We start from the raw sequence: 12,258 nt of genomic DNA, 5'->3' as shown, positions 1-12,258 counted from the left end.
CTTTTGTAGATATAATGCACCGCACCATATCAAGCGAAGGTCTGTGTTATTTAGCCACAACCACAATAACAAATATTGGTAAACTATGGCTTTCTAAAAGTGTCAGACAAAGGTTGGTCTTATTATATTATGGATGTTTTGATTAGATCCCATTTGACTGTGCGGACTGTGCGTAGCTAATGATGTGCATTTGTGTCATCTACATACCTGGATCTCTGTGCGAAGCTGCAGAGACACATTGTTTGGGTCCTGTTTCTCCTAAGAAAGAAAATAGGAGAATGACGAGTCAAAACACAAATAATCTACTGCAAACATGTACAATAAAGTCATAATCGCAGTGTAAAAATGAGAAATGGGTCAGGTGACTGCAGACATAGTCAAAGGTACTGTATATTCCACACTACTAGTTTCAGTTTTTTCCTGTCGGGGACACCAGAGTGACTGAGTTGCATTTTGGCTTAGTTTTTAGGCCGGATGCTTCTTTGTGCAATCCTGGCTGGGAATCAAACCCATGGACTTGAAAGGCAGAAGTGTTTACCATAACACCACCACGGATAGTAAAAGTGATGTGCAATCATAATAACACCCTTTAGTGGGAACCACATTCTTTGGCGAGGTTCATGTCGACACACCTGCCGCACATGACGAGACAACAAACACGAGCATGTGCCCTACACTCCACAAGTCGAGCCTTGCCAAGCTGCAGCACATGTTTTAATTGCCTATCAATAATAATGGAGCCACAGTGGACCTTGACTTCGGTAACACATTTTGACCTAGAAAAACTATAGAATGTAGGTTGGATATGATGTTATTATCAAGATAGGTGAGAGTATAATTACTATAAGTCAATGGAGGCAGTAAATCCGACAAGAAAAGCAGTATGCCTTCAAAGAAGTGACGTTAGAAGGCCGGTTGCCAAGTATCATTTAATCACGAAAGAGGAAATAAGTCAGAACAAAGAGCAGGAATAGAGAAATGAGAATCTGGGATCATTTTATTTGCATGCAAAGAAAATTTAACCTGAAATCACCTTTCTACGTATGGTTGGTCACACTTCCTGATCCGTGTGAACTCTAGTTTTTTCTTCTCGACTGGGCTTTGGAGAAGGAATGAGTAAAAAGCTAATACTTAAAGGACGAGGTAACACATGACACAACCTATTTTAAGAGCTCTTTAAAAGAACCTGTGGGCAGTGGGTCAGAAAAAGAGTAGATGTACGAAAGGTGCTGAGGTAGATACACGCCTTAAGAAGGGAGATATAAGTGAGATGTTGTTTATTTAGGCATGACAAATCCTTCAGGCCCATTAGTCTGCTTGTCTGTTATAGTCTTGCAGGGTGTTTTTGTCAAAATGTAACTTGTGAAATGTCAGAAACAGCCCACATACAATTCGTCTCACTCGGAGCAAGTCAGAATACTCCCCTAAGTGATGGAACAGACCAGCAGAGAAGCAGGAAGTGGTCTTATTACAATGCCAAGCTCCATGCAGGGAAGATTTGGGATAATGTTGTAGACTGAACGACAAACTACCAGTGAAACAACATATCAACGTTTGGTTGCGAGATCTTGCATTACATGATTGGTTAACCTTTCGCGGACTCGCTGTTTCACAGGTTTTTCTAGCACAATTTTAGGGTTTTTATTTTTACAGTGTATGAACACGCATTGTGTTCTGCGTCCTGATTGGCTAAGGGGGAACCCACCCACTGTCTTCAAGTTGGACTTCTGGACATGCTGAAGGAAGGTAGACGTTACGCGGCTGTAGGATGCCATAAAGAAATAAATGAATCTTGGGTTGGAGGAGGAGGAAAATAGGAGCAATATGTTTTAGCAAGGATACGAAGACGCTTCAGCGGAGCAGCGCCAGGATGAAGAGGCACGGTCAAAGGAGTGAAACACACATGAGTCACTTCATCAATTCTTGTGGCCAACTTGGAAGGTTTGAACTCAGAGTGTTTACACTTCATGCCTGTCTGAGAAAAGTGTACAAAGTGTATGGTGAGGGGTTTTACAGCCATAAAACAAAAAATAATTGTTAAAAAAAAATAAAGCTGGCTACTTTGTGCTGCACAGTCGTTAAAATACAAATAAAAGCAAAAGATTCTTATGTTTTAATTGGAGTTTTTCCATCTCTGTATCATAACACTACTAGAACTGACTGTTCTAGCCTTGTCATATGATGTCACTTACTGTGTTCCCCAGTCCTGCTACACAGGCAAAACGTACAAGACAAAGTAGTAAGAAATCTACCCTTGAAACAACCTTGGCAGCCCGCTGGGTTTAAACCAGAGTCGTGCAGACTTATGTGGGTTACCAACGAACACGGGCCACCGTGAACAAGGTATAGATGTGGCACATCACAAAATTTCACAAAAAGTGGCAAGAGATTGCTTCCGCTATCAGATCCTCTTTGAGGTTTCTGTCTGGCGACAGGCAGCGATGTGCCAGGCTCGTCTGCTGAATGCAAAATCTATTTTTAAAAGGCCACATCGTGTAAAATACACGCCATCTGACATGAGATTCATACATTTCAAGGCGGAGAGCGCGGACGCGGGCACAAAGCTCCTCCCACTCTGCCTGTGGATGCCATCTTTGACACGGGAGGAGGCTTTGAAAGCGCGAAACGAGGAAGAAGATCAGTGAAAAATCAAACCCAACCCTCAGATCTTGTGAAGGGGAACTGGGCGATGATGAAAAATTCATGCAAAAGCTTCTGAAGGTGAATCTGGCTTAGTTTCAAGTGAGAAAAATCTATGTTTTGTGGGAGCGGGTGGGTGTTTGGCTAGTTCTCACAAAGTAATCCCAGAGGAGGGGGCGCTATCCTTTACATGAACTTGGCGGCATCAGCTAAAGATACTGCCCCATTTACCTCGGCGTGAACTGGCATATATGTGCGTGTGATCATGCAGACGTGTGTGTGTGTGGTTGTTCGTGATGGCAGCACTGATTGCTTATGTGTGACTGAACTGAATAAAAGGATCAGGTGAGGGGAGCCTGGCGGAGGGTGCTTTTTGAGTTAATGAGGATCACGCAGCCTCGCATCGGAAGCCACACGCGCACACAAAATAAGGCTCTGAAAAGCTGCTGGAATTTTCACGTCGAGTGGCAAGGCAGTATTCTGAGTCACAGCTGCAGTGCCAAAGTGGCGGCGAAAGGGAAATGGGAATGCGTTAAAGTTACATAAAAGGAACTCAACAATTCAACATGTCCGAAAAGCAGTGGGAAGAAGCAGAGTGTATTTACTTCATTATCCTCCATGTCTCAGAAAATACTGATATTACACATATACTAATGTCAATATGTTCCTATTTTTTTTGCATAGGGAAAGAAAGGAATAAATCATGTGTAATAGTAGATATCTTATTCAGCAATGAAAAATATACATCTGTCAAAAATAACATGCTGATGGCGGTAACTACATTAATTCATTATGCAAAAATGTTTATTGTAATTATTACATTTTATATAATATTGTGTGTGTATATTATATATATATATATATATATATATATATATATATATATATATATATATATATATAAAACACTTAGATATATTGTATTATACATATATTGTATGCGTATTGTCTATAATATATTATCATACATACAAATATTAAGACACACAAATAAAATAAATACAATCCTATCTTGTCATTTATCTTTCAGTTAATAATACAGTAAAAATTGCCATATTTCAGACAAAAATGGTAATCATGATTAATTAATTTGAAAACTGTGACTACTGTAATCAGGTTAAACACTGTAATCATTTGACAGTGCTAGAAAAAATAAGTACAGGAGTAAATACTGACAGAAACAATGTATACTGAATACCTAAATACAAAATATGTATTAACAATCTGTTTAATAATAAATGAAAGAATTCAGTAGACAGTCGTCCCTTGTTACATCGTGGGTCGAACATCGCGGCCGCACTCGCTCGCAGTTTTTCAAACATTAATTAACAAATGATTGCTGTTTCGTGGTTGAATATAGTCATTTATCGCAGTCAGGTCTGGAACCAAATAAACGCTATAAACGAGGGATGACTATATAAGTCATTCAAAAGATGTGATATGAAGTGTAATATAGTATTTGTGACTTGTTGTGTGTGCCTTTAAGAAGCGGAACCTGGGCCTGACGTGTGTGATGTCAGCTGGCTAGTGTTGACAGCAGTGTCGAGCGTGGCCGACAGCAGCTCCTGTGTGAATGTTCACTGCATGTGTTCTCTGCTTGTTAATAACGCTATTGAAGTGCATCGTGAGCCAGTAGGGTAGTATTCAACACTGGTCTCTCGGTGTCAGTAAAGTTACATTGATGAGACAATATCCACCACCAGGAAATACGCTGTCAATGCTAACATGTGAGTCTTATTTTATTCATGTCTAATATAGATATTTTCTATTATTATGTCTACTATTGGGTAATACAAAGTGCAAAGATGACTATAGGGGTGTTAGTTCACGTGTACCAGGCTCTAATCCATAATTGTACTCCACATATTGATAAGCTGTAAGTTTAACATTCCCTGAGGCCGTGTTTCTACTCTCTTCTGAATTGAAAATGCTGTACATTATTAGTGAACAAGTTTTTGTTTGCTTTGTGTGGGATTTTAGCTTAGTTTGAAAATGTATAGTTTCAATTTTAGGGCTAGAGGGTTTATGTGGCATTATGTATTATCAGAAGTGCCCTATGAAAAGGACAGAAATACTTATGTTAAATAGCAACATTTGGGTCCAAACATAACTGTAAAGCCCACCACCGGCTGGAGTTACCGCAGTGCTGCCGGTGCCAAGCTCGTAAGCAAAAAGTAGGCGGATATGCGGCAAAACCCGAAAGACCAGGTGGCTTAGCGGACGTATGCCAGCTGGCAAGGTCCCACGAGTCTGGGTGGGCGAGTGTGAGGTGGATAGTTAGAACTGCAAAAGGAGCAGGCACCAACTGGGAAGCTTTTAAAAAAAAAAAAAAAAAAAAGACGTTAGCTGTGGGACCAGTACGGCATGATTCAAGCATGCGGAAGTGGCTCTGCAGATAACACAAACTATTATGATGTGTCTTCAAGCAGCTCGTAGTAAAACACCTCTACCTTCTTCTGTTCCAAAACGTTAGCGTGTTTTGTGTCCCTCCTGCAGCACAGGTATGCTTGTTTCAACAGTGTGAAGCATTCCAAAGCCTGTTGGATCAACATTATTTAGCTGTTCAAAAGAGAAATACCAGAGTTATTACAAATTCCAATGACACAGTCACCTTCTGTAGGCTGACTAATAAATCACGCCATAAGAAACACAAATCTAACCCTGCTCATGGGTTATCCCAACAGTGCAGGCGTGCAGACGCTATTTGAAGAAAATCTGAAACGTAACAAAAGGGCCGCTGTTTGAGCGCTTGCTACGTTTGTGAGGAGAAAAGCCCGAAGGTGGAAAGAACAAACAAGCACCTGGCGTTTCTTCTCCTTTGTGGGCTTAACCTCAATGAACTGACCCACTTTGACAAACACCTTGGCCCGCTGGTGTTCGCCTCATGGCAAAACAACACACTTGACAGTCTGGACATCCAAGACACCAATTACTAAACATTCCTGAAATGACGCACATGAAGGGATATACAAAGTTTTGACAAGACATTTGAACATCATTTCCATAATGTGTTCGTGCTGCTTAAAAGCAGACGTTCAAAGGTTCAGCCTGCAGGCAAAATTACTTTTTCATATACAGTAGAGCCCCGCACACTTTTATTATTCATTCATGCTATCATTTCTACCTTTCAGTAGTAACAAGAAGTTCCAATACCACCGAAAAAAAAAACTGCAGCACTGCTATTTGTTAAACTATGTACAACTATGAGACAATTTACGCCGCTCAACATCGAAGTCTCTTGTAACAGATTCTGTTCCTCTAGAAAGAGTACACTGCATTGACAATTTATTAGTTACAAAGGTTCTGCATATGTAGTTTGAGAATATTTTCGTGCCATCAGCGTCCCTCCAAAATCCATCCAATCTATACAACCGCTGGGAAACTGTCCAAGTATGCTACTTGCTAATCCATAGGTCCCGTTCATAGACGGGATGTTTATTTACCCCCTTTGTTTCCATGCTAACATGAAGACTTACGGGAAACAACAGATTAGGGGCCAGGCAGGAAGTGGATAGCGATCTCTGAGAGCCTCTATCATCAGCTTCAAATAGAGGCAACTCTGTGTTTTACGTGAACAAAGACACAGACGTCGCTGTGTTAATGAGTGGCCCCTAAAAGGCTAGCTGATGCATTCTGCAAAAGCAAAACAAAGTTCGAATACAACGCTCACCAAAAGGGAGCAGAAGATGTTTAGCCGCTGGGTATTTACTCCACACCAATGGCACGAAAGTCAGCTACAGTATGTGAGCCACAAGTTGACCCATGTCCAAGATAAGCAACTTATGAGAGTTAACCGGAGAGCATTTTTGGACAAAGGAAGCGTTATTAAGATCCAAGAGTCTGGGCACAAATCAACAAACATCCAGTCAGTAGATCAAGGAAGCCTGCCTAGATCTAATTCATCATGCTGTTTTCCTAAATGACAGAGTTAAGAGACAGTCCATTTTCCTTGTGAAGGAATTGACTCTGGAAATGTATAGTCCATTCAAAGCTGTCCATTTGTGCTGCTAGGTGGAGTTTATTTACACAACCCTAGTTTGTGGCCAAGGAAAAATACCAGCATAAAGGTGGGCACGCTTACAGTACCATAAAACTATGACTGGGGTTTTTGAAAGAGAACTGAAAGGTGACTTTATTGGAGGTGGGAAGAGGGACAATAACCGGAGATGGGGTAGGTGTTGCTCAGACCAAATTGCATCACCATCTTCCTGTACCCTTTACAAGAGACTTTGGCCTTTCATTTTAAAGGCCTCGCCCCTCAAGAGAGCAACTTTCTAAATGCCTCGCCATTGACAGATTTCTAACATTGATTGCGACCTTCTTAATAGCTAACAGGGCTGTGACGTTAAAGCACATTCTCTCTACATGTTCTTTCCAGCCAATTTTAGAAATGGAGCTGAAGCAAAATCCATAAAGTGTGGGTTGATGTACATCCTTTTGCGAGAACCTCAATGAGGTGTTGTCTGACCCCTGTCCCCTACGATGTTTTCCCCCTCCTCTTCTCTATATTTTTCTGCCAAACTTTGTAAAGTGGCGGGACAGCTGCAGGCTCTCAAATTCAACTCTCCTCCTCTTCATTCCCCTCATCCCGCTTCCTTTTCGCCCCAATCCATATCCTCCTTTCGGCTCGGGGCCCAGTCTGCTCAGTCTCTGCGATGCTTGCTTTGAATTGCCTGATGTTATCCACCGAGGATGAGCCTGTTTCCGATTATCTTGAGGTGATTTACAGTATGTGACTGTATTGGCAATTATATTTATCCCAAAGGCCACACACGGAGAGAACCCCAAACAGACGCATCACAGTTTCCACTGTAATAACTTTGATGTGTCTGTAGTCATTAAAAGGAACGCTTCGCAAAATCAGCGGTCCTTGTCAAGCAAAACCACACGGCTGCCTTCAAAAACAAGCACATCCGACTCGCTGCAACACAAGTGATGACCAAGACGAGCTCAAGTGGGACCAACAAGTTCCTGCTGTGAATGCGCAAAAGCGTGTGCAAGCAATAACCAAAACATCTGCAGGTCGGCCTTACACACATTCTTTGGGTGACCATTTGTAGTTTTATCACAGACTTCTAACTTCCTGCCCTTCCCTACGTACTCTGCAAGCACCTTTGGAGGAAAGCCATGGGCCACGGATGGAACGTGACACATCATGATAAAAATGTTCAATGCTTTGGCAGCTGCGTACCTTAGGATATGCCTCATAACATGACATCAGTGTGAGTACATTCTGGGGGGGAAATGTCCTTGTTCAGTTTTAGGAAGTGACCACTGACAAGGCAATTCAACAAGGCAATTCTCCTGAAGGACTTTAGGAGACAAAAACATTTCACAGGAGACCTTTGCACACCTTTGTTTCACATGCATGAAACAATGAAAAATAATTACAAATGAAAACTGGATGGAACTTAAGTGTTGATGCAGAGATTGAATTCAAGTGTTTCTCACTTTCTTTATCAAATTGCTGGCACTGGCAGCTTTCTTTGGGCCCATGGTGGGTTATTTAGTAGTCGCACTCAATTAAAAAAAATGGACGGACATGGAGTCATGGAGTCAGAAACGTGCAGGGTACTTTTTTTTCGATTTCGTGGAACAATACAGTACAGGGCAAACTAACTCGTTTGTTATATGCAAACGAGTACAAAAAACGAGACAGTGTGTAAAACGTTTTGGAAAAAATATTCCTACAGAAAAATAATTCTATGAATATTGGGGCATACAAAAACCGAGGTTTGACTGTATTACGTCTCTGCCCTGGCTAATATGGCAGCCAAGCAGTCACAATCACAATCACAAGCAGTGTTTACTCATTATGTGATGCAACCCACTCCATATATATACACTGTATATATATATGTATATATATATATATATATATATATACACTGTATATATATATATATATATATATATATATATATATATATATATATATACACTGTATATATATATATATATATATATATATATATATACACATACTGTATATATATATATATATATATATATATATATATATATATATATATATATATATATATATATATACACACACACACACACACACACACACACACACATACACATACCGGTGGGGGTGGAGGGCTGCCCAACAGCAACACCAAAGCCCAACAGAAATGACTTAAGGATCCATTCCCCATGGAACAACTCTTTACCTTGACAGTTTATTAAACAAACTAAATAGCCTGTTTTTTTTATTTTACTGACATATAATTTCTGCCTCGGCGTCGTCCCGTGTTTACAATTGTCTTCTCCTCTGTGGTGTAATCACATGAACTGACTTCATGGATTATTTTTGAGTCTGTTGATTTATTTTAGAAAAGGTGACAGGATGCATAACTGGTGAGGAGCGACTGCACTACAGTCTATGACTCGCCTGCGTACTGTTGACAAATGCATTAATGAGGGTGTCAGTTTGAACGGGAGTAATTCAATTCCCATTATATCTATGAGAAATATGTGTTCTGTATTAAGTAAAAGAATTTGATGGGCAACCTGAAACGCCTTGTGTTTGAGTTTAGAGGTTGTACTGTACTTAGTTTGTTTACGTGTGGTCCCACTGTGTAGAATGTATGAACAGGGCCCTCAGTGGCAGCACACTCTGCATTCCTTGATACGTTTGTGTGCAGCTAAGCAACCAAAGAGGTGCCCCACTACCCTACATCCATGTGAAAAGGACACCCCAACTACAATGCATTGACTTAAAATCCCTTTGGACATGTATTGTGTGCTCGGGTTTCCTTGCCTTTGAGCGTTGTAAAGCTTAAATATAGTCGGCATCTAATCTATCTTATGCATTCAGGTGAGCGAAAGTTTACCATGTCGAGCTCTTGGGATACTCGTCTTTTGCGTAGCTCCTCCATGCGGTCGCTGACGTCGCTGAAGCAGGTGTTGTAATACTCAGAGTACTCCTGAGCAAGGTCATCTATATTGCCCAGTGAACCATCCTGTAGAAAGGAAGAGGGGGAAATGTTTAGCCGATAGAAGAACTTGCTATCATTGTCCAACATGATACACAAGGTAATACGATTTCAAACCAGAAACAGTGTACAGAATCCCACTGAAAGTGTTTAACTGTGGCTTTGTGCATAAACTCAACTGATTCAACCAAGCCCAAATAGGTGAAGTGCACACTTGCAATGAAGCAATGCACTGTTCCAACTGTATAATCACTGCACATACACTCTAAACAAAACAGAAAACCTAAAAATACATTTCAATAAAAGGTCTGCATTATTTGGACATTCAATCTTATCAGATCAATGCACACCACATTATGGTTTGTCCAGATGCCCTTTCCCTGCCCGGTCGTTTACTTCACCCAAAACCCAAACACACACTTCCACTTGCAGTAGTTCAGTTCCTGTCTTTGTGCAGTGGACATGCATTACTTACAAGGAAGAATCAAAAACCCTGCTTTACATTCTGCAGCAACTTTTTTGTCAGTTACCCTCGGTCAAAATGTAGGCCACCCTAACTGATGAATATTCATCGGTGTGGATCTAATCTGTGCCAGGCAGACAACTAGCATTGAGTCAGGTCCGAACAGTCTCTCTCAGACTTTCTAAACCAAACCACCTATGAAGGTGCCAGGCCACACATGAATGGATCGTTGTGACTGGGGTCTTCTTTAGGGATGAAGACACACATTAGCATGCAGGAGATTCACACACAACCAAAGCAAGCAGGGAGAGTACGACTGCAGCAACGCTAACAAACACACATGTTCCCTCTCAAGCGTCCAGTTGGGCTGGAAGCGATCCAGCGTCCCATTCCCAGCATATGAGTAAAGCTGCTCTGTCCAAACACATGAAATCAGCTAAGAGCGAATCCCAGTGGAAACGCTCCCTGAACAGTTCTCCACTTCTTAGTGTGCAAGACCGCGATCATGATTAAATCTTGAATCACCTGGAACATGCATGCAATGAACAAACAGGAGCGGTTTTTGAATGTGCAGGAAACTAGCTGTGCCTTCAACCTCCCTGAATGCACAGTTTTGATTGACCATGCCTCAGCGAGGCTGCACATGTGCATTCAAGTTGAGCCCACGTGTCTGTGTGGAGATAACTGAGATTCCACTGGTGGAATTACCTCATAGTGGGGGTTCTAAGACAGCTGACCTTTGGGGGAAAATGAGGGAAGAACTTCTGGGGATTGACATCATGCATGTGTTTGGTCTGTAGGTACCAGAGTGTGGCTGGAAGAACAAGATCCCATAATCCAGCATTGGGTGAGGCAATGATAAAGGTCTACAAACATAACCAAAAGAACCTGTATTAAAAAAATGCAGTGAAACTACATCAGGAGTTAGCACAAGCACCAGAAAGAGCGACTTGCATGACGTAATTGCAGCTCCACCCTGAATGGAAGGGAGGGCCTGACTGCCAATATTGACTTGGAACAATAAAAAAAAACAACACCCAAAAAGGAACGTGTTGTAAGAATCTTGTGCGTGTCATGTGCTTTAGAAAACAGGACGGGGTGAGACTGCAAAAATAATTAGCTGCATGACAAGTGACAAAGCTGCCAAGCGTTTAGCCCTTAAAACACAAATTTACGTGCAAGCTAGCAACCCTAACCAATTAGCCTCAAATTTATTTATTCTAATCTTAAGAAGCAAAAAAGGTACCACTTCCACACTAGATCAGCCAATTTTTTTTTTGCCCCCACTCTATCATGTGGGGGACATGCCATGGCTGACTTCAGTGTTAAGGTAATGTAAGGTAATGTCTCAATGTTTTGTGTCATTACTGCCGCCTATTGACCAGAATACTACATATCACTTGTTTTTCAATACGTTTTGACTAATAATAGACCATAGTCTACCACCAAACAGCCATCATTTATTCATTTTTGAAAAAACACCATATAAAGAGGGATCGAACTGCAAATAGCGAGAGACGACTGCAGTCACTGTTAACGCTGCCGTAGAAATAAACGATATTGGCTGTGCTCTCATACAGCAGCAGAATAGAAAAAGTCAAAGGCTGAGTCTTCTCTCCTCGCTTAATCAATTAGCCGTGGAATTCCTGACATACCATTCCGGCAACCACGTAGACTCAGCCTCTGCAGACCGCTTGCCTCTTTGCATCAAACAGCATCATTTTGATAAAAATCAAGATGTTTAAGAAGTTCTGCGTCTTTTTAAAGCCTGATTGACATCTCATAGTAAGTTCCAGCTCATTGAAGCAGTATAGCCTGTTGTATTGAGTTGTTTTTGGATGCAGTTTCAGGTACAAGATGCTGTAAGATCGCACTGAATACCACCTGTGTCCTTCCAAAGTAAGTACAACTAACAGAGTGAGTAATGACATCACTTGCTGGAGTGGCTCAAGATCAAAACATTACGTCATCAACTCATTCCACGCCACCAACTTTCCCATAGAGTTAGGTTCCCTTTTACGTCATCTTCTCTAGGCTAATGCTAAAGTAGCATAGGTCAGTGGCTTGTGGTCAATCTTTTACGCTCACATACCTGACGGTGCCATTCCAGAGCTCAGTGAAAGTCGGTCTCCACGGCATTGTTACCCAACTGCTCTTTTCGGTAAAGAACAATGGTTAAGTGTTCACAATGGAGCCAGGTTATCTTATGTA

At 41.3% G+C, this 12,258-nt stretch overlaps 1 protein-coding gene across 14 annotated transcripts in view; it reads right to left on the bottom strand.

Annotated features, from left to right (window-relative positions):
* The window catches only part of sash1a (SAM and SH3 domain containing 1a), a 216,139-nt gene that overhangs the window by 37,406 nt on the left and 166,475 nt on the right, over window positions 1-12,258 (bottom strand). For all 14 annotated transcript variants that reach the window (XM_054761701.1, XM_054761705.1, XM_054761702.1 and 11 more), the window contains 2 exons: window positions 9,483-9,611; window positions 208-258 (listed from right to left, as the gene is read on the bottom strand). In XM_054761701.1, the coding sequence (XP_054617676.1) occupies window positions 208-258; window positions 9,483-9,611 (180 nt within the window). The remainder of the gene's footprint in view (window positions 1-207; window positions 259-9,482; window positions 9,612-12,258) is intronic.

The sequence above is a fragment of the Dunckerocampus dactyliophorus genome, chromosome 19, assembly GCF_027744805.1.
Source record: "Dunckerocampus dactyliophorus isolate RoL2022-P2 chromosome 19, RoL_Ddac_1.1, whole genome shotgun sequence".
Taxonomy (NCBI): Eukaryota; Metazoa; Chordata; class Actinopteri; order Syngnathiformes; family Syngnathidae; genus Dunckerocampus; species Dunckerocampus dactyliophorus.
Note: the sequence above shows the minus strand (reverse complement) of the source record. Positions and strands in the feature narration are given on the sequence as shown.